The sequence below is a fragment of the Pongo abelii genome, chromosome 4, assembly GCF_028885655.2.
Source record: "Pongo abelii isolate AG06213 chromosome 4, NHGRI_mPonAbe1-v2.0_pri, whole genome shotgun sequence".
Lineage (NCBI taxonomy): Eukaryota > Metazoa > Chordata > Mammalia > Primates > Hominidae > Pongo > Pongo abelii.
The window spans coordinates 115,408,736-115,432,416 of NC_071989.2; the positions used below are offsets into that span (position 1 = coordinate 115,408,736).

General features: G+C 38.5%; 1 protein-coding gene across 3 annotated transcripts in view; it reads right to left on the minus strand.

Moving 5' to 3' along the window:
- The window catches only part of EFNA5 (ephrin A5), a 376,304-nt gene that overhangs the window by 128,205 nt on the left and 224,418 nt on the right, over positions 1–23,681 (minus strand). For all 3 annotated transcript variants that reach the window (XR_008525420.2, XM_054555790.2, XM_002815768.6), the window contains exon 2: positions 5,537–5,829. Coding sequence is in view for 2 of the 3 variants with exons in the window: in XM_054555790.2 (XP_054411765.1) it covers positions 5,537–5,829 (293 nt within the window). In the remaining variant the exon portion in view is untranslated. The remainder of the gene's footprint in view (positions 1–5,536; positions 5,830–23,681) is intronic.

The window sequence follows — 23,681 nt, forward strand, 5'->3', positions numbered from 1 at the left end:
GATTCGGGGTTCCTAGGAAGTGTTTATAAAGTAGAATTCTCTAAACAGTAGATGTCAGAGTGAGTGCTATTGTTTCTAATCTGTTTTTAAAAAAATATAAAGTGTATTTTTTCAAGTATAATAGACCCCAGGACTTTATCTCTTCACTTCTTTCTTTCTTTTTTTTTTTTTATACGGAGTTTCGCTCTTGTTGCCCAGGCTGGAGTGCAACAGAGCGATCCCAGCTCACTGTAACCTCCGCCTCCCAGGTTCAAGCAATTCTCCTGCATCAGCTTCCTGAGTAGCTGGGATTACAGGCATGAGCCACCACGCCCAGCTACTTTTGTATTTTTAGTAGAGATGGGGTTTCTCCATGTTGGTCAGGCTGGTCTTGAACTCCCAGCCTAAGGTGATCCACTCGCCTTGGGCTCCCAAAGTGCTGGGATTACAGGCATAAGCCACTGCGTCCGGCCCTCTTCACTTCTTTTAGTTGCTTACTCACTTAACTTCCTCCCAGATCAGCTAGTTCTCATCTGTGTGAACCTTTTTCAAGTTACCTAACTTTTCTGGGCCTCAGTTTCTTCACCTGTAAATAGGGAAACAGAATAGTTCTTCGTAGTGCTGTTTTGAGATGGTGTCTGGAACACAGTATGTGCTATATAAATTCTAGTTATCCTTACTTATTAAACATCTGCTTGTGCCAAGCAATATAATACAGGGTAGAAAGCAGGAACAGCTGTGAACAACCTACCATAAATATATAATGTCAGGGATGATAAGTGCCTGAGGAAAAATAAAGCAGAGTAAAAGTATAGAGAATGCTGAGAACAAGGTGTTATTTTTATATAGAGAGGTCAGATAAAGACATTGTTTGAACACAGACCTAAAGAAAGTGAGAGCAAGGCACGTGAATGCCTGGGGCAATGGGAAGCCCAGGTAGAGGGACAATAAAGGCCCCAGGTCCCGATGTAGGGGTGTACTGGATAGGAGAGGGAGGAGGGCTGGCGGCTGAGTAGACAGAATCAGGCAGAGGGTGCTAGCAGAAGAAGTCAGAGGCCGAGGGAATCAGGAAAAGGAGTTCAACCCTGGAGGACCTTGCGGGCCAGGTTAGAGACTGTGGACTTTTGTCTGGGTGAGACAGGAAGCCACTGGAGGGCTCTGACCAAGCAGTGCCATGAGTGGGGAAAACAGGAGCCTGCTGCACTGGTAGAGACCCCAGATAATGGTGACTTGGACAGAGCAGCTGGGAGAGAACTAGTTCAATAACCCTAATACGCCTTTCCATTCTGCATTTTCCCTAAAAATGTACCTTTAACTAGGATTTATTGAACATCTACTAAGCAAGGTATTGACCTGGACCACTGTACAGATGTTATCTTTTACCCTAATGCTGCAGACCCTCAGATAAAATATAATAAAATTAGGATATTAAAGCTCCAAGACTTTCTGAAGTTGATTATAATTACATTATTTTATAGATGTAGAGTTCAAACTCCAGAGGGATGAAATGATTCTCGCAAGATCATACAGCTAGTTAGGTCAAGAAAAGGACCTGGGACTCAGTTTTCCTTACTTTATAAAAGCATATATTCAAATCAGTGTTTTATGGAATTACAAAGATAACTTATTTAAAGGATTTCCCTTTACCCCTTCTGATGTAAAAATAACAGCAAAACTTCTTTCAAACATATTCTCATTAGGTTAATATTTAAGAGTATCATTTCTAAAGTGAGAATTTTTTAAGTTTCTAAAAGGAGTATTAAAAAAAAAAAAAAGACAGGGTTTTGCTATGTTGCCCAGGCTGGTCTTGATTTTTTGACTCAAACAATCCTTCTACCTCAGCCTCCCAAACAGCTGGGACTACAGGCATGTGCTACTATATACAGCTAAAATGAGTATTTTTTAATTTTTTAAAATTACTGTTTCTTTTAGGAAGTCTATGTAAACAACTATTGCCTTAATCAATTGACTGGCAGTTCTGCAAATCTATCAATGATATAAGTACCACCAACTTTCTGTAATTATTTTAGTATGCCAATCTCTTACCAAAATAACTCCTGTAGATTAAAAACCGTATTTGTCAGATTCAGAGACGGCCCCAGTCTACCTCGGCAATAATCAGCAATTATAACAACTTAATATACTGTCTGTTCCCAAGGAAAGGAGAATATAGCATAGAGTTATTCTTGGGAGTTAAAATAAAGGGACTAGAACTGCAAAGGATGTTTTATTTTTAAAGTAAATTGGAAACTTCATTTAGGATATTTTCAACTTCCACATTTTCTTAATTTTATAAAACTCAAAGACATTAAGAAAGAAAGAAATCTGGTTGAGGATAAGGCAAATGTTGATAAGAATCTTCTGACTCGTGTCCTTTCTAAGTAATGAGGTGAATAGTTTGTTATGAAATCCTTGTCTTCCCCTCCTCCAAATCTGTGTTTGTATCTGAATTTTGGCACTCCACGGTCTCCACTATACTTAAGCCTACTCCTAGCACCATAAAGCAGGATGGTCAAAAAGCTATAGCTTTCTTTTTTCTTTCTTTCGTTTTTTTTTTTTTTTTTTTTTTGAGATAGAGTCTCACTCTGTCACCCAGGCTGGAGTGCAGTGGCTCAATCTCGGCTCATTGCAACCTCTGCCACCCTGGTTCAAGTGATTCTCCTGCCTCAGCCTCCCAAGTAGCTGGGATTACAGGCTCCTGCCACCATGCCCAGTTAATTTTTGTATTTTTTTTTTTTTTTAGTAGAGATGGAGTTTCACTCTCTTGGCCAGGCTGGTCTTGAATTCCTGACCTTGTGATCCACCCGCCTCAGCCTCCCAAAGTGCTAGGATTACAGGTGTGAGCCACCGTGCCCAGCCAGCTTTCTTTTTTCTAGGAAAAGTAAGAAGAGATTTTAAGGCTATGAGGAGCTAAGACGTACTCCTGTCCTAGCAAGAACATTCTGTAAAATTGACTGGTGGGCAGTGAAGCTTGTTCCTGAGATCAGCAATAGAGCTTCTTGTAACGTAGTAAGTGTGAAAATAGCTATTTCCCAATCATCTTGTTCATTCCACACACATTAGGGAAGAGGAAAATTCAACTGAGGGCCAATTCTCCCCTAAGAATCCTTTAGTTTAATTATGACCACAGTACATTAAACGTCTGTAAGACAACCATGTTAGCTCTGCTGCTCCTGACTGCAGCGGTGGAAGAGAAGAAACCCTTTCATTACTAAAAAGACAGGGAAGGATGCCTTTGCGGGTCGAAAACATGGTTGAAAATTCAATTTAACTGAACACCAGGCCACTGTGCTTCTTGTTAATGAACATCTTTTTTGCTGCTAATTTTGTGCTATTTTACCTTTCATTAAAAAAAGTAATTCAAGTTAAACTCAGCTGAACAGCAAAAAGCTCTTCATATTTTGAAGCATTTTGGAACAATTACTTTGACGGAAGCCCTTGACAGTTAAATGACTCCGTTAAATGAATGTTATAGAAGTCACATAATGATTTTTAGTGAAATATTGAATTTAACCACAAATGAGGAAAAACCAGTCATAAGCACTATGGGTATATTTGAATAATAACATCTTGCTTATGAAGCTGAATGAATTCTATAATTTCTAATAATCAGGCAATCAACTAGTTAGTTAGTGGGTATGTTCCTCATCCTGGTGCTCTCTATTCATTTTTGATTATTGCTTTTGCTGTTGTTTTTTTAATCTGAGAAGCCAGTAAGAAAATTTCAAAACTACCAAGAATTTTCTCTTACATTGGTATAGTATTTTACAGTGAGACAATTAATGAGTTGCTGTCCCACAAGTGAAGTCTTCCTCTTTCCTTTTTCTCATATGCTGAATGAGATTCTTTCACAAAGTAAAAAAGCAATAAAAGTCAAGAACATGCTGCCTGAGAAGTGTGAATTCACTGTATGCCAGTGCTTCCTGCATCTGTGGGACTCAATATTCCTTTTCTTGTTTTATGGATCAAATGTGAGATAGTATCAAGGCTTTTGCATGTTTTCTCATGACTAATGACTGAAATATGTACTGAAATAATAAAACTGGTACTGTTCAATTTCCTTTTTAAATTCAATTCAATATAAGTGACAGTTATCATTGTGATGGTGAAATCTGACTTATTATAAAATTCTGTTTTCTGGAGAAGGAGAGGAGCTAGAAATCCCTGTAGACTTAAACCGTGTGAGTTGCGAGTGGGTAGGGACATTTGGACTGAAGAAATGAGTCAGAAAAGAGAATGTTCTTGTTTGTCTGGCAAGCTGGGGTGAAAGTCGATGCTAAGCATACTGAGTGGTATAACTTGGATCTCTACCCACTGTGTGTGATTGCATTTCCTGATTCTTCCAAGCAGGTGAGGCACAACTTTCTCCATGTTCTCACTACTCCCTCAATTTATCTTCATCATCAGCAATTGGTGATTTATACTTTAATTGCCTATTTACATGTCTGCTCCCCAGTGAAAGGTCACTCCCTAGAACAGGGAATATCTCTTCATCTTGCATCCCCCAACATTTCTCAGCTCAGATTAAGCTGTCCAATAAATGTATTTTTTAACAAGTAAACTTTTAACCTCTTCAGTTGACAGTGAGAATACATGGGAAAGGCCAGATAGTTTAAATATAAATACCAGTTAAAGTCCAGATACACAACAAGCTGCTTAAAGTAGCTATCACCTATAATCTTGCTACTCAAAGTGTGGTCCACAGTTCAGTAGCAGCAGCAGCATCTGGGAGCTTCATACATCCAGAATTTCAGGCCCTGCCTTAGACCTCCTGAGTCAGAATGCATTACAAGATCCCCAGATAACACTATGCATAGTGAAGATTGAGAAGCATTTACCTATAACATATGGTAGTAGGAGGTACGAAGAAGTGATGGGTATATAATGGAGAAGAAACAAGGCCAGGCATTCTGATTAATACAGAAGTCTACTGAGAAAGTTTTAGAGCTCTCCCAGGACAGAGTCACTCAATGCTCACAGGTGGGAAACTCACTCATACCAGTTACCTTGGAACCCCTTCCAGACACTTCTTCACAAGTCTTTCCTGTTTAAAGACAGAGCTGCTCTTAATAATTATCTTTTCTCCTTGCTGCAAAGAGAGTATTTATCATCAACATGCTGACATTTCCAGGAGTTTTGGCTTCCTCCACTGAAAATGTGGATGATTGAAAGGATATTGCTGACACCTGAATAAGAAATCCAATGACTCCAAGCTATGTAAATTTAATTATTTCCTTTAATTTTTTTTCAGGAGTCTTTTTTTCTTTTCCTGAGCTTTGGAGAAGTCCTGGCAATTTTCATTTAAAAGAAATACAAGTCAGCAGTGGTTCAGTGAACAGGCTGACACGTAATTTCATAGGGGGAGAGGCGCTCTGTCTTTAATCTAATTTGTGCTCTCAATTCCCAGCTAATGTATCTAGGGATCCTGATCTATGCATTTACAAGGAGACATCTGTAATGCAGAGTCCAGCTCTCTGCAATTCTCTGAAACATGGGTAAAAAATTAGTCTGGGCTCTTGCAGCTGCCCTACAACACGATAAATCTCTATATACTCACAGATGTAGAAATATTCTCGGCCTGGCCTGAATTCAAATCCTAGAGAAAAGGGAGTGAAGAGCTGGAATTTTTCAGAGAACTTCAGTGGTCCATTTGGAGAGTGAGGCCGGTTACATTCCCATCTCTTGAACCCTTTGGAAGTGTGGTCGCAGGCACTGTAGCCATCAAAGTTCACCATGTACAGGACATAGCGCTCAGTCTTATCTTCTGGGACGGAGTCCTCATAGTGAGGGCAGAAAACATCCAGGTAGTCATTGATACAGACATCAATATGGTAGTCACCCCTCTGGAATCTGTTAGAAAAAGAAAAAAAAATGTGATAATTCATAGAGAAAGGGCTTTCTGCTTGGAATCAGTGGTTAAACTATTCAATAATTTTGGGGCTAAAGCATCTAGTATAGTAAGTTCTTACTGAATGCCATTATAATTTGGGGCATGGTTTGAAATGTTGCAGTTCCCAATCTAAGCCACAAAAAGCCATTTTACAGTGAGATTCCATTATATTTGTTTCAAAATATCCTACAAACTAAGTGCTTTGCTTTCATTTTCAATATTATATTAAATATCACTCTTTCAAACTGTGGAACTCTATAGAGGTACTAGTGTGGTGTTTTCCATGTTTCCTTTCATTCTTAAAAATCATATATTAAAACAAAGTTTTTATATTTTTATAATAGTGTTTCACTTAATAAATATTTTTGAATAAATGAATGAGGAAATTAAAGAACAAATAAATGACCGAATTGTTTTTTGTTATAGTTGAGGCCATTTTCCACTTTCTATGCAAATGAGAATTAGAGACATAAAATTGGGAGAATTAGAATCATAACATTTTATGGTTAGAAAGACAATTCCTAAAACACTTCCATTTTAGAGAAAAATAAAAAGACATAAAGATGAAGCAGTGAGTGATTGAGCCAAACCTAGTATGGAGACTTCGGATCCCAGTTCAGTGCTTTTCTTAGATCTGCTACATCAGAAACTTATTTTAGTGCATCTCGCTTTCGATGCAGCGTCTTTTCCATACTGAGAAAACAACCCATCTAAATCAAACGACTCTTCCCCTCATTTCTTTTAATTCTACAGGTCACGTTCTAGAACTGGGCTGGTGAGTAATGAAAGTAACAAGCCAAATGAAAATAGCCAAAACCACGGCTAATTCATCCTAGTTAAAAATGTACACACGTGAATACACACAGCTCCCACCACAAACACCACACTGTCTGCTTCAATTCTCATCTCACAAAAGTTTTGCTTATCTGTTTTAACTAATGTGTCTTTCTCCATCAGTTGAACAGTATTTCCCAAGACACAACGATGTGTGAAACAGGAACTGTTATGCATACAACTTTCTCAGTCTAAAATCATGGTGGAAAAGCATACAAAACTCCTTTGTTTTTAGCTGGTGAGGAAATTCTTCTCTGAGCCCTTAGAAATTTCATCATAAAATTGTGTTACTGCTGAAATACAATGCTCATAAAGTCATATAATCTCCAAGCTGGACAGTCTGAGTGTGAACACTTCCCAGTGGCAGTGAGACAGTCTATTCCATTTTTGGACATCTCTAAATGTTGGAAACTTTCTTCTTATATTCAGCATATCCACTTCTGTGTAATTTCTACCCAGTGATCCTACTTCTGCTGCCTGGAATTACAAAAAACAAATCAAATTCCTCTTCTGCAAGGGAGTCCATAAAACATTTGAAGATGTCAGCTATATCTCTCTATATCTTCCTTTCTGCAGACATTTGAAAATCTTGATTCCCTTGGTTCTTTCTAGTATAGTTCCCAGGCTCCTCATCATTTTAGATTCTTGACCCTTCTCACATTCTCCAGTTTCCCAGTATATTCCCCATAAAATGCAGCACCCGAACATAAACATAATAACGACCTCTGACAGCTTGTAACCAATGTCCACCCCAGTAGAAATATACCACCTTCTAGCCGGGTACAGTGGCTCATGCCTGTAATCCCAGCACTTTGGGAGGCCAGGGCAGGCAGATCACTTGAGTCCAGGAGTTTGAGACCAGCCTGGCCAACATGGCGAAACCTTGTCTCTACTAAAAATACAAAAAATATTACCCAGGCGTGGTGGCACATGCTTGTAATCCCAGCTACTCAGAAGGCTGAGGCACAAGAATGGCACGAACCTGGAAGGCGGAGGTTGCAGTGAGCTGAGATCACGCCACTGCACTCCAGCCTGGGTGACAGAGTGAGACTCCGTCTCACAAAGGAAAAAAGAAAGAAATATACCACCTTCACTCTGGATGCTAAATATTCATTGACAAGCCAAGATACTCTTCCAAGAGACAACATTGTGAAAAAGTAGACACCATTCATTTTGACTAAGTAGACCTAGATTTAAGAACTGGATCTGCTGTTGGTTGAGTGGGAGAGTTATAAATCATTCTGAGCCTCAGTTTCCTCATATGTAAGTTGGGCTAATCATGAGAACCCGCCTTGCTGGCCTCTGGTGGCTGCTTCAAGCCTTAGATAAGGAAATGTATGGAAAAAACTGTATAGATGTAAACCACTGTTACCATCATCAGGATATAACAAAGCATATTAAAATAAGTAAATAAAATATTAATTTTAAAATAATAGCAGTAAGAACTTACAACAGAGATAAAAATAATATGTATATTTCCCCTTTTAAAAATCCAAAAGGAAGATCATATAGAAATGTTAAATTCTGTCCTTAAATGTCAAATGATCCATAGCAACTCCACTTGACCTTTGCTCCTGAAAAGCAGCATGCTGATTTACACAAGAGAAATCAGGAAAAATTCTCAGAATATTCACTTTTCAGCTAGAGGATCCCAAAATACATAACCATTTTTTTAAAAACCGAAAACACTTGGAAGTATTTATATTTGCAATGACCATGGGTTTACTTTTTCTTCATTACTAGCAGACAGCGATTTGTCAAGATGCAAGGAAAGCCTGTGCTGCTTTTAAAAGATTTTTGAACATCAAGGTAACATCACTGCCAAAGTACAGAGAAAAGACCCTGCAAGGTTCAGATAAAAGGGTGCTGGGATATGAAGCATCAGCACTCAGAGTAGCCTGACAGTTTTGGATAAGAGCCAGACAAGAAATGCAGCAGAAGGCAATGCCCAGATGCACTTTATATTATTATATTATTATTATAATTTTAAAGAGATTCAAGGGGGAAGATTTTTCTTTCCCTAAGTGTCACTCATTTTAGCTTCTACTAGCATTTGGCACTGCTCAAAGTGAAAGTAAAAATTAAAACTGCCATTGTCTGGACCCATTCTGTTACTCCTTTATTCTATAATTCCTTTATTCCACAACTGAAAAAAAAAAAGTCAGTTTCTTGATGCCTAAAAGTTTGCTCTCCTTTCCTAACTTTTATCCCTGTTAATGTTGCTAAACTTTTACTAAAGCAAACTGTGAGGTTGAAGACCCATTCTACTTTGTGTTGACCAGCTATCCCTTCTGATGACATTTTATTTTGCATGGAGTGTTAAGTGAATTGCGGTGGTACCTATTTTAAACATGCGATTGCCCCAGCAATTACTATTTCTTTCTCTCTTTTTTTTTTTTTTTTTTTGAGATGGAGTCTCACTCCGTCACCAGGCTGGAGTGCAGTGGTGTGATCTCAGCTCACTGAAACCTCTGCCTCCTTAATTCAAGCAATTCCCCTGCCTCAGCCTCCCTAGTAGCAGGGATACAGGCATGCGCCACCACACCCAGTTGATTTTTGTATTTTTAGTAGAGACAGGGTTTCACCATGTTGGCCAGGATGGTCTCAATCTCCTGACCTCATGATCTGCCCAGCTCAGCCTCCTGACGTGCTGGGATTACAGGCATGAGCCACTGTGCTCGGCCACAATTACTATTTCTACCCTTTTAGCCATACGACGAAGAAAAGATGATGATTCACTATAGAATCAATTTACCCTTTTGTTTCAGATCTTAAATTCATATAGTTTAGTAATGTAAATTTCAAAGGGTGGACAATATAAATATAAAAACAATGACAAATTGGAATTCATAAAAGGCAGCTATATAACCTACTCAAGTATAATCCAAAGAAAAGTTTAGGATCAGATATGCTAATGCTATTAGGCTGGTGCAAAAGTAATTGCGGTTTTTGCCTTAATATATCAAATCATGTTCTCTGGGTATAAAGTAGAATGGAACCATTCTTTTCTGGCCATACTGTGAAGGAACACATAAATATGGCTAATATTAGAGTGCTTATTATGTTACATTCATTATCTCAACTTAATCTCTATTACAATGCCATAGAATAGCCACTATTATTACTACACCCATTTAAAGATGAGGACATTGAGATTAAGAAGTCAAACAACGTGCCCAATATTACACAACTAGTAAAGAAAAGGGGGAGGCAGAATTCAACCCACTCTGACCTCAGAACCAAAGCTCTTCACTTTTCCATTTTGTGAGAGATTAAATTGCTAGAGCCAAGTCCTTAGGTCAGCACTATATTCCTCCAGAGGGACCCATTTTCATTCTTGATGAGGTTTCAGTTCTCTCCTTCATTCACGGATGCAACAAACATTTGCTGCATCCAGGATCTGCTATGGGCTTTACATATGTTATCATATGAAATCCTCCAAACAACCCTATTTTGTAGTTTTAATTAGTTTCACTTTACCAATGAGGAGAGGACATTCAGAGAGGGCATTGTCCAACTTTTTATAGCTAATAAATAGCAGAGTTAGGATCTGAACTCAAGTCTTACATGGTTCTGAAGCATATTCTTGTCCTCCTAACCACAATGGTTCCAAAGCTTCACCAGCTGTAGTAACGACCCTCTTTACACTGATCTTCTAGCAGAGCATTGCAACAAGGTGTCCCAGCCCTACTGTCTCCTCCATGAGGTTTGTCCCAAACTCCTAAACTGGAAAGCTGAGGGGTGTGTCAACATTTAGAATAAGCCTCAGATTGCAGGGTTAGCTCGTGATTCATCCCTTCACAGAATAACAAGTTGTTAGGCTCAGCAGCCATTCACATAAAGGGATCTTTTTTCCATCAGGAAGCAGCTTTCATGAGCTCTAGCTCATATTAAAAGAGGAAACTGACATCTAGGAAGACTGATTCTGCATGCCAATATTTACAAATGCCATGGGTAACACAGCCATTGCTTTAACACATTTGTAAATTTCTTGGAAAATTTCTTGTAAATGTCTTCTCTTTATGTCTTATCCTTAATTCCATCCATTGTATCCGCAGTTCTATACCCCTATCTGAGATCACCACATAATTTTAACTATAAGAATTTCTGGCTCTACACCAAGCCAGCAATAATTACAATACAATCTCTACTGAATTATCACAGTGCTTCACAATGTAAAAGCATGCTCAGTTACCATACTTAGAAAAGCAATTGTGTTTGAGTAAAACAATTACTGCCCTGCCTGTTTTCACAGTGTAAAAGTCTCAAGAGTCAAGAAACATCTCATATGCATAAAAAGATGGTCCCTGCTCCCCAGAAGGCTGCACGGCCACTTAGGTCAATGTTCTGTGCAACATAAATAGTTGACCCTTGAGCAACACGGGTTTGAACTGCATGGATCCACTTACATGTGGACTTGCTTCTACCTGTGCCACCCCTGAGACAGCAAGACCAATCCCTCCTCATCCTCAGTCTACTCAATATGAAGACAAGGATGAAGACCTTTAGGATTATCAACTTCCACTTAAAAAGAGTAAATATATTTTCTCTTCCTTATGATTTTATTAATAACATTTTCTTTTCTTGAGCTTACTTGATTATAAGAATACAGTATATATGTTTAACATACAAAATATGCATTGACTGTTTATGTTAATGGCAAGGCTTCCAAGCAATCGTAGGCTATTAGTAGCTAAGGTTTTCAGGGTCAAAAGTTATACCTGGATTTTCAACTACATGCAGGGCCGGTGACCTTAATCTCCCACATTGTTCAAGGATAAACTTCATATTATATGTACTCTATTATGGCAAGAATACATTGTACACATTTATCAAAATTTGGCGGTAGACTGGTTCAGAATCAATGTCATATATATTATAGAAGGGTAATTTTAGTTAATTTAGGAAAATAAAATTCAGCATGGCAACTAGTCCTTTGCAATCATCTCAAATACCAAAAATGAATTATGTACTTTATGGTAGTTCTTGATAAACCAGAGGCCGCCTGGAGCACTGGATAAAAAGCACATGTCTACGGCTATTGACAGCAAAAGCAACAACTGAAGCTGGGATTAGAGCAGAAAAAGTGTGCTTCTGGAAAGTGTGTTTGTTTCTCAGTGTTTACCTGATGACATTCCATTGTATGCTGAATAAATTTTAATTTTCAATTTAAAGCCACTGTTAATATCTCTCCCTTGCTGAGCATGGTAGCTGATGCCTGTAATCCTAGGACTTTGGGAAGCTGAAGTGGGAGGATCACTTGAGCCCAGGAGTTTGAGACCAGCCTGGACAATATAGTGAGACTCCATCTCTATAAAACATTTTTTTTAAAAAATTAGCCAGGCATAGTAGTGTGTGCCTGTAGTCCCAGCTACTCAGGAGGCTGAGGCAGGAGGATCGCTTGAGCCTCAGAGGCAGAGGTTGTAGTGAACCAAGATTGTGCCACTGCACTCCAGCCTGGGCAACAGAGAAAGACCCTGTCTCAAAAAAAAAAAAAAAATTGCTCCCTGTACTGAACCTGTCTGCAAGAAGTAAGTCATGACTTGAGTCTCAGAATTCAGATGAAATAAAGACAAGAGAAGCGAGGTAACAGTTGACAACTACCTTTTCATTTAGATCTCACCAGTGTGCCCTCAACTTTCTACTGAGTGAGGAAGCAAAGCATTGTTTGATGACATTAGGTAGCCTAAGCCATAAGAGCTTTGTCCTCCTAAGTACTTCATTTTCAAACTTGGGTGGCTGAAAAAGGTACATCTACTACTTGAATAGTCTAGGTCCTTTACTAGTCTCAAGCATAAGTTCTCAATGTACTCTGACCCTGTCTCTTGGTTCCTCTTTACTAAGGTAAGTAGATACCACCTCGCTTTTCTTCCTTATGATTTTCATGATGCCGACCTGACTTCCTCCTGGACCCCACGCTCTTGTGTTGTGGATATTGACAGCTGGGAAGGCCACATTGAAAGGACACTCAGGCAGTGCCCTGGGCTTCAGCCTGCAGAGGAGCAGCACCATAATCCTCCTTCTCTGAGTTCATCTTTAGCCACTTTGCCCTGCAGTGTTCCTCCTTTCATTCCATCCTCATTTGCTAAAGCCAAAATGCATTTCATTTTAGTAGCTGGAAAAGGAAGGGTATGGTGCATATTTAAAATGTTCTAAATTGGCCTTTAGCATATGTTGCTGGCACAGCAGAGAGCCGGCTTCCAGGGAAATATGTATGGAGGTATTTTATCAAGAAGCTCCTGAGTGAAGTTTCTTCACTCCATAAATACAGAAACAGCATTACTGAAAGGAGACAGTGTTATTAGAGGTTAGGAAGCTGTGAGATACTTTCATCCCCCTTCACATTATGTTTTAAAGAATTCAATAATGAAAATGTTATTTCTCATGAACTGGATAGTTGATTATTACATTTTAAATGTATTTTAATCTGTCAAAGAGGTGATTGTTTTAATATTCCTACTTGAACAGAAATCCAATGTCACTTCTTTAATTACAAGGCAACCTAATGTATTACATTCTGAAATTGAAATGTAAAAGAAGGATATGATTTATGGTCAAAGATTAAGCAAATTTATCAGCTTAGGGTTCCTCCAAAATTTTAAACTAATTCTAGAGTGAATATATCTTGGGAGCACTGTCTTCAAATTCTACTATTACTGATTTAAAGGCTAATTTCAGAATAAGATGTCTGTTTTTAACTAGTATAATTTTTCATTTGTTCCAAAAGGGGCTAATGGGTCCTGCAACAGATATGGGTTTGGTTTATAAATATGTTTTTGTGAGGAGATGGGCAGGACAGCAGTCTCTGTTGTATAACATGCTGCTTCTTGCCTCCTTCTGTTATTCCTTTCAGCACAGAATGCAAGCCTTATGGCTTTCCTATTCTAAATCTGAAGATGCTCTTTTTTTTCTTTTTTCTTTTTTTTTTTTTTTTTTTTTGCTTTTCTTCAGAGGTTAAAGCATGGAATACAAACAGCAAATCAGACTCAGGGTAGATAAATAATACTAGCATCACTGAGGGCTGAACAAATATTTGTTTTGTTAATTTTAAATTTCTCTTCTCTCTCATGGACTGAAACATGTCTATCTTTCAGATGTATTGGTAATCAACCTCCATGTTCAGCTCTGAGAGAACAGGACTCATGGATAGTTTCACTGTTACCACACCAGGTGTGAAGGCTGAATGAGATCTTATATGATGACCAACACACATAATTTCAGACCAATCCAGCTCTTCCAGGCTTTAGAACATGCTAAAAACAATGAATATTCCCAGAGAAGTGAAGGTTCACAAGTTAAAAAAGTATTCAAGGATAAGTTTCAAAGATGTTTCCTACTTATTTTGCAGCAGAAATGCAGTATGCTACAATATATACTGACAAAATGTTTGGAACCTGGAGTTGATGCTGTGTTTATCCACTAATGAAAGTTTCAACAGAGTTCTTGCACGTGCATGTTTTGGTAATTAAAAATTCTGCAGCATAAGAGTTTTACCTTAAGTTCAGTAACTGTTGATGATGATAAGAAGACATCATTTTCTTGGCCAAATATTAAGAATTCATCAGCAGTTTATTATACTACCCTGTCACTTTTTTCTTGTGTGTATGTGTGTGCACTTTAAAAGCAAAACATTTAAAAATCCCACAATACTAATTACTCATATCAGATAGATGGATAAAATTCACATAGCTTTTGCCTGTTGCTTTTCTACTACAAGTCATGTCAGTCTGAATGACTTTTTAAAACTGGTATCTCCCAGGAATTGCACCTGTTTCATATACAAGGCCCAGCCCCACATGATGTTCTCTCCTCCAGTGTTGTAACTCATTTGGAGTTTGTTTTATTAGCTTGACGGAGGAGCTTCAAAGGAAAGAAAGCATTAAATTGGCAGAGCCTAAACAAGACTTTCCCTCAGGAAGAGGCTGGAAGCTTTGGGTGACAGTCTAATTGCTTCTAAGCCCCCAAAGAGGCCTCGGGCATGGAGTAAGAGTGTGTCAACGTCAACAGGCCAAGTCGGCCAAAGAATTAAGCAGGCAGAGTTCTAAAGACATAACACATCACAGATCACTTCAAATGGCTTTCAAAAGGAGATTTTAAAGAAATAGTTAATGTCTGGCAATCAGTATAGTCCTAACAGAGGTCACTCCCACAGTGCAAAACAGGCTCTTCCTCCACTCCTGCTGGCCAGGAGCTTCCTATCAAAGCTGTACTTCAGGTCTTAAGCCAGTAGAGTTTTACACCCCCCACCCCCAACTTCAAGTACATGAAGCAGAGCACCTGCCACATACACACAGACCCAGCAAAAGGAGACACAGGAAACCATCAGATAGGCTATCTAGCCACTGTCCAAGGAGAACAGTATTAAACAAACTGATTCTGTTCAGGGGATGTGGGAGTCAATCAAACAAATAAGCCACCTGTCAAACTGCTTACTTCCATGTAGCCCTTTTGTATCTTCTAGGTACAAGAGAAGAGAGTTACCTAGCAGAATTTCAGGCTATTCACAGTTTCAAAAATAATAATAATAACCAAAGGGTTAATAAGTAAATCTCCTTTTTATTGACCAACTCAAAGAGAGATTTTTGGAAAAGAGTGATTTAATAGTTCTTAAGTACTTGGTGTGCAAAGAGTGAACTAAATATTTGTATTATGGGTTGATGATAACTTACTGGAATCATTACAATCTAAATCTGAAATTTAGCCCAGACTTTTAAAAATTTGAGAAATCTGACAATTAATATGTTAATTTATTAAACAAACAAAAAACAATACATTGGAAGAAAGAAAATACATGTGTTTTACGGCTTTCTTTTATGTTTGATCTTCATCAGACAAGAGGAAGCATATATTTGGTAATGCTAGGGCATGATAATAATAATAATGTTTTCATACAAAACTGTAGACAATAAGGCAGAAATTGTGGCTGTTTCTATGGAAATTGGCATGTGCAAGGTAATTACTTCTATTTGGCCGGTTAGGACCTTGTGAGCAGTTGGATACAAATCTGGGACTGGGAATGAGGCTAATACAAAGAAAAGAGCTCTGCAGTCATTAGAAACGAGGTGGTGGTCGTAGTCATAAAAAGTACTGAATTCATCCGAAGTCAATGTACAGATTTAGAAGAAAACTGGGACTCTGCTGAATGCAAATTGCTGTAATTATTACTATACTATTTTTATCTAGATTTATTTTTTACATATAGATCTCCTTGAAAATAGTAATAGTGTTTACTTGTCTCTGTATCCCCAACACTTAGCACCATGTTTACACATAGTAGCAACTACATAGATGTTCGATGAAGAGGAATGTAGCTGAAGGGTATTAGAAGTGATGCTTAAAAACAGAAGAACTGTGTAAAGCATCCAATAATCTCTTCCTGCGTTCTGGGTCCCAGTATAAAATTTTGAGAGAAGCTAAATATTATAAACAAAGGTCAAGATCAGGAAACAAAATAATGGCAGGCTGCAAAAAGGAAAATGATAATCAGGACTGTTGTTCAAGCAATGCTAGAAAATTATGCCTAGCCAAGTAGACAACTTAAGCACCTAAGGCAGAATGAAAGTTTCTCTCTTGTCATTAAGTCCTCTATTCAATTACCATTTATCGGGGTAATTAAACACTGGAAAGTGATGCCAGGCTAATTGTTAGATTATGATAATTACACGTCTTTGCTATGCTACAGCTGATCAAAATAAGATGTGGTCCCGTGCACTTAGCCAAAGCTGCTCTGTAATCGTCAGACTTTTGTACAGCGCTAGGACATTTATTACTAATTCATTACAAATCAGGCGGAGAAGCTTATTATTTGTAATTCTTCTACCCCCCACCCCCACACAGCCTCCTGAAACAAGACTCGCAAAAGGTTAAGCACAAACTTCTGCCTCTCATTGGCCCATTTCCATCCCAATTACACAGCTGAGCAGCATTAGGTGCCTCTATTTGAGAGGGTTCATCAGGCTGCTTCACAAACATCCTGCAACCGCCTATCACATTGGCAGAAACATCCAAGACTCCTTTTCAGCCCCTGCCAACCACTGTTTTGCTCTCAGTTGTGTCCCAGCAACCATGCATTGGAAATCCAGAGACTCCTTTGGTTTTGGGGCTCCCTCCTGCTCAGGTCAGGCCTCAGCCAGGCTGAGATATGTCCAGGGGTTTGCTCCAGTTAGCAGGAGTCATGGGGAATACAGACTGTCCTCCACCTACCTGACATCCAGTCTCTGTTCTTCAAGCTGGGGTCAGGAGAGGAAACCAACGTTCTCAGGATCCCACCAGAGTCACCTCAAAGCTACCAAATAGATTCGAATCTTTGGAGAGAAAGACTGGAACCAATGCATCGTCCTTGGGCTTTACAAGGCCAGAATCCCTGGCATATCTGGGGGTTAGAAATCTCTCCTTCCATCCCTGTACTAACTGCTCCAGGCCACTGTTGGAAGGTGGAAAGGCAAACAGGTATTGTATATTCTTCACTTGGCTTTATCCTGGGACTTTTGAGGTCCTCCCTGCAACCATCATCAGAATGTGTTAGCATGAGCCACTGTGAGGTGGAGGAAGCATAGAGCATCAGGTTAAAACTTTAGTAACTGCTACATTTATGTCATGGTATGGCTCTCTATTTTAGGATTTTTTTCCTCTTATTATTTTAGCAGTGTTACAGACTGAATGTTTGTCTCTCCCACTCTAAATCATGTTTAAGCCCCAACCCACAATGTGATTGCATTTGGAGACAGGGTCTTTTTTGGAAGTAATTAAGGTTAAATGAGGTCACAAGGGTGGGGCCCTAATCCAACAGGATTAGTGTCCTTATATGAATAGACAGCAGAGAGCTCGCTCTTCTTCTGCCATGTGAGGACTCAGGGAGAAGATGGCTGCCCCAAGAGAGCCCCCACCAGAAATCAACTTCTGCTGGACCTTGGTCTGGGACTTCTAGCCTCCAAAATTGTGAGAAAATAAATCTCTGTTGTTTAAGCCACAGGGTCTACGGCAGTTTGTTATGGAAGTCTGAGCAGACTAATATGAGCAGTTTAACATTAAATTAGGGATACAGTGGGGGATAGGGTGGTTTTGAATTACATTGCTCTCAGTGACTTCAGATGTATATAAACATCAATAAAGAACAGCTAAGTAAAAATGGCCAGAAAGGAAGGGAGCAAGGGGGAAGGAAGATGGCAGAGTTATGCCACTACCAGCACTTCTCATGATACCCTGCACATGGGATAGACTCAGTATCTACTTGCTGCTCTGAGCAAATGGCTGCTCTGAGGCAAGAAGGCGCACTATTTTTCTAAGTAAGCATAGTTTCACCTCTGAAATTAACTCATGGCACTACAAAAACGACTGTATTATCACCTGGCAACTGTGTTATCTCGCTGTTTTAGCAAGGCTTTTGCCCAGAGATAGAATGAAGGGTGTTACAGAAAAGTCACATATTCCATTTCACCCTTCCTTGACCCTGGAAATTAAAACAGAATATGCCACCACCCTTCAACAATTGTATTAAGTGCATTCTAGGGGCAAAAGAAACCATGAGGTACTTTGTTAACATCGGAATACATGAAACTGTCATTTCATGCACACATTTATTGGTGGCCTGTAGTTTAGACTGGGGAGCTGGGGAACAAAGGTACTTCAGTTCATCACATAAAAATGGTTTTGGACTACTTAGTATCATTATTTCCTCCCCACACTCATTAAAAGGATATCCATTCATACAGCTGGATCCTCTATTTACTCTTATAGCCTGGACCACAGAAAGATATATGCAAGAATAATGCAAACATAAAAAATAAGAAACTAATTGCTCTATCCCAAGGAAACATAAGGGGGAGAAAGAAATAAACAATTCACCATTTATTTCTCAGAAATAAATCTAAGCACTTTAGAGGATTCTCAAGTACTACAATATTTCTACCTACTTAAATGCTTGTCTATCTCAATGACAGAGAATATAGTTGTTTTTCTTTTTCCACCTTTCATCTTAATAAACTCTACTTTCAAAATGTCTACCTTGGAAAAGAACTATAGTTCAAAGCAAGGGCACATGATCTTCCTATTGAACTTTCAGAATTTCTGGTATTGCTAGAAGCTCTGAATGAGCCACTTGTGTGGACTGCAAGGTTTCAGAGGGAAGGTTAATGCCAAGACACAAAGAGGATGAAATAAGCAGATGATAATGGGCACTCCATACCCATGAAAACTCAGCACCGTCAGCTTTGAGAAGACAGGGTCACAACTTACTTTCTTCAGTACTCAGTAGTGCAATCCCAGATCCCAAAGTTTCACGATGTACACATTAACATTTTATTGCTGCTCACAGTGTTCAAGGCAGACAGAAAGAGAGAATGTGAGCTGTTTTTGGTCACAAACTCAGTGTTGATGAGCTGGGTCAAAAAACAATGCAGGATTTACAAAACCTATAGGAGATATTAAATGAGCCTGGGACTAAGCACAGAATCTGTATGCAATGTGAGGGTAAATGTTACTCTAATATAGCACGTCAATTGATTTATTTACAGAATAGGATAATTTTACTTGTTGATGTTTTAATTCAACATCTGGGTATCTACCTTGTACATGCCAAATATTTATCAAAATCATACCTCATTTTGCATGCTAAAAAAAAACTTGTTTTTTTTTTTCAGTTCTACAAATATAAAGTACTCCTTTCAACCCTCTCTCTGAGAAGTAAAGGCATAGGGCAAACAGGGATTTCACCTTGGTATATCTCAGATTTCTGGCTCAGGACACTCTATATCCAAGAAAGATTCACAACAGCCAAAACCCACTCAAGGATGTTTTTAAATCCAGTCATTAATTAAAAACCCTAAGTCATGGTCACTGAAAGTACCAGTTACTATGGTTCTATAAACATGACTAGGGAAAATAACATGACATGTGCTGGCCAGGTGAGCAGATTAGGAGCACAATCTACCAGGCTAATATAAAGAGTATACCCACTCTTGGTGCTGTTAAACCTGCTCTGAAGCATGCACTAATATTCAGGGCTGGAGCAAGAAAGGATAGCGTCCTATCTGCAGAAACACCTTTTCCTTCCTTGTGTAGGCAGTGAAGCTGTGCTGGAATTGCATTTCCCACCATATGACTGGGACATGACCTGAAGCTTACATATACTTCAATTTAGGGTTCTGAATCCTAAGAAGTTACAAATTTTTCCAACTCACTAGAGGAAATGAAAATTAGGAGCTGTGAGAGGTGCCTATTGTTTTTTTGTTTTAGTTTAAATATGAATTTCTGGCATAAAAGCTGAAGAAATATACTTACATATGCATAGCACTTTCTGGTAGAACATTAAATTTAGTTTATTTTTTAAATAAGGGTGGTGCCTTCTAGATATAATTAATATCTCTAAAGATGTCAGAGATGTTTGCAAGTATATGGAAACATGAAATACTGCATTTCTTTGACAATTAGGATGTTTAAAAATTTGTATCACATGTGAGAAAATTGTGTTGATTCTAATGATGAAAAAACTTACTGGACAACTCAAAATTAGACATATCACTCCTGATTTTCTTCGAATCTACGAACTCCTCCCACATAAAACTTTTGATAAAGGTTTTGACTCAACAACAGCTACAACCATCTTAGAGTTGAGAGCAACAAAATCCTAACTCACCACTCCTTGAAAACACCAGGTTATTTGCCTTTGTATTCTAGACCAATAACCTGGCTTTGTATCCTAAACACTACTGATGTTCACTGGTCTTAACCTACAGTAATTATATAAATATACATAGCACGCATGACATCAGCTTGCAAAGAGATGGCCTTTTTTTTTCCACTGATACTTGGTCTTAATAATTTCACGAGAACTCTACTTCGGAATCAAAACTATAGAGAGATATACTAGTAAAATAAAGTTTGAGCCATCATCTTATTCAGCTGTTTCCTTTTAGAAATCTTAACTATCTAGTTTCTTTTTTGAAAATCTCCAGGGGAGAATTTCATTCTAAAATAGTAGTTCTTTCCCAGGATCTATAGATGTCATTCAAAATTCAGCACATAAAGAAATTCTCTTTTCAAGGGCATCCAGCTTTCCACTGTAGTTCAGAGCAATCCCCTCAACCCTGCCCTATAAGATTTGAGAGAAATGTATAGAAAATGTAGCTTATGTTTTCCTAGGAAAGTTGAGCTGATTGTTATTATCGACTATCTATTGCATTAGCAATTTCCAACTGAATTACAAACTGTTTCCCTGCATTATATTGCTATTGTTCAATATCATTTTATTGCCCTAATGAAACAAAGCTAGATAATATAACCATAAAGTACTGATTACAGTTAACCATAATGGAAGCGAGCTAAGGAAAGCTCTATTTTTAAAATAAGCAAAGAAAAAGAAGAAATGCTGATACTCAGAAGACTTTTTTTTTTCTCTTTTTGGTTTTCTGGATTGGGATCAAAACAACACTGACAAATTAATTCTTCTTTCTCTTCCAACAATACAGATGGTATTTCCCCCAAAGACAGAATTTCTAGAAAACTTCCCAAGGAGCAAAAGTTCCCCAGGTACTAAAAAAACAAAACAAAACAAAACAAAACAAAAAACCTGTGAATTATAAATATGTCTTAAAAAGTACCTACCTCAAACCAGAGTATTCTCTTCATATCATGGAAGAAGATATCCAAATTTTCCCTGGGGTACAGGTTTCTCCCTGTCTGTAGATGAGCTCTTTGGAAAAGTACCATTATGAAACCATTAGGGGCACTGCTTATTCGCCTATATTAAATCGACCAGCAACACAAATGATTAGGATGCTGTGCTGGGCAGGAGGCTGCCCAAATAAGATGGTAAATCCATAGCTAAGGTTTCTGCCTTTTAGTAAAGGCAATGAAGATGACTTGGCAGTTCTTTATATACCCAGCTCCTTTTCCATAGATAGAAGCAGTAAACAAAGAGTTGGAAGGAACAGGCAAAAGAGAAAATTCTTGGGTGTTGTTAATTATATGATGACTATAAGCTGCAGTGCCAGGCACTTGCTGTCCTCTGACATGCATGCCAGACCCACTATTCCCCCTCAAGAACAGCATAATTAGAGTAAGGGGGAACAGAGTATCATTCCCCAAGCATTTCTTGAGTTGAACTGGAGACAGTTAATGAAACTACTGTACAGTGCTGTAGTGGCAGATGATCTGTGACTGCCCTTTTTCTAGGCGCTTAAACTTTCAACATCTGAAAAATTCTTCTTGCCATTTCTTCAGTAGATATGGTGTAAATGCCACATGTTCTTACTCATAAGTGGGAGTTGAACAATGAGAACACATGGACACAGGGAGGGGAACACTACACACTGGGGACTGACGGGGGTTGGGTGAAAAGGGGAGGGAGAGCATTAGGACAAATACCTAATGCATGCAGCGCTTAAAACCTAGATGTCGGGTTGATGGGTGCAGCAAACTACCATGGCACATGTATACCTATGTAACAAACTTGCACGTTCAGCACATGTATCCCAGAACTTAAAGTAAAATGTAATAAAATAAATTTCAAAAAGATATGGTGTAAATGTAAAGTACACTGGAAATACCTGAATGTCAAGATCAGAGACCAGCTCCTCCAAGACAAACTGTGGTAATGGAACAATCCTTCTTCCTCTAGAGATCTTTGGTGAGTATTCACATATCTACAAGGAACGTGGATGATAACATCATCCATGTGGACACAACATGCTGAGTGCTACATACTATATTTGATGCACTGATCTGATGTCAGTGGTTCAGAACAGTTACCGCAATGCTCAATTTACTTGCATTTTCTCATTTCTGCACCCCTGAAAAAAGCTAAAAATAAATCAGGGTGATATCTGTTAGACCTCTTTCAATAGTGTGTATTGCTTGAAAGATGAAAGATAACATGCATTTATCTTTTCCTATTAGAGTGCTAATTTATGCAAGTTCATTTGCCTTTTGCATCTATTGATTGGATTCTTGTTGTCTCATCCCCTGTACTCCAGTAGAATCCTCGCTGACTTAACAATAATGCAAAGGCAGACAAAATTTGTACAGATTTTTACATGCTGTTGCATCTATAGCCTATTTAAAAGTTTGCATAAGCAAGACAGTGTAAGTAGAAATTATGGGCAACATGAAAAAGTATTTCACATCATTGCATCAGAAAGAAAATCTCAGAGAAGATGAGAATACTTAATGGTTGAACTTTTCTTTTCAATTTTAAATAGTCATGGCTGAACATTTGAAAAGAATCTTGTGCTTCAGGCATGCCGAAATTAAAATAGAAGTGCAATTTGAGATTACAGTTTATAAAACCAGTAAGCACAGCTGCTACATGTAGGACAGGAATGGCCCTCCTTTTCCAAATCCATTTGTGTAAGTCAAACTTAGAAGTAAAATTTTCTTTACTATGAAAACTGGCAAAAGGACACAGCCCTAGGAGAATAATTTTCAGACATGGTTTCCTATGTATTTGCTCCCAGACTCAAAGAATGCTTGATTTCCTGCTTCATTGGGAATATATATACATATTAATTAGTTAAAATGCTTACCGTTTATGGGGTCAAGCAAACAAATCTGATTTTAGTTTCAGGAATAATGATAAAATAACTTATTTAAATATTAAGTGACATAAAAGCTGATAATCATAGGACAAGAGTATAAAGATTGCCATTTAAAAAAAGTTTTTTGGAGATAGAGTCTCTCACTCTGTCAACCAGGCTGCAGTGCAGTGGTGTGATTTCGGCTCACTGCAACCTCCACCTCCTGAGTTCAAGTGATTTTTGTGCCTCAGCCTCCCGAGTAGCTTGGATTACAGGCACCCACCGTCACACTCGGCTAATTTTTATATTTTTAGTAGATACAGGGTTTTGCCATGTTGGCCAGGCTGGTCTCAAACTCCTGACCGCAAGTGATCTGCCTGGCTGGGCCTCCCAAAGTGCTGGGATTACAGGTGTGAGCCACCACACCTGGCCTCAAAGATTGCCGTTTGAGATATAACTTTAAACTC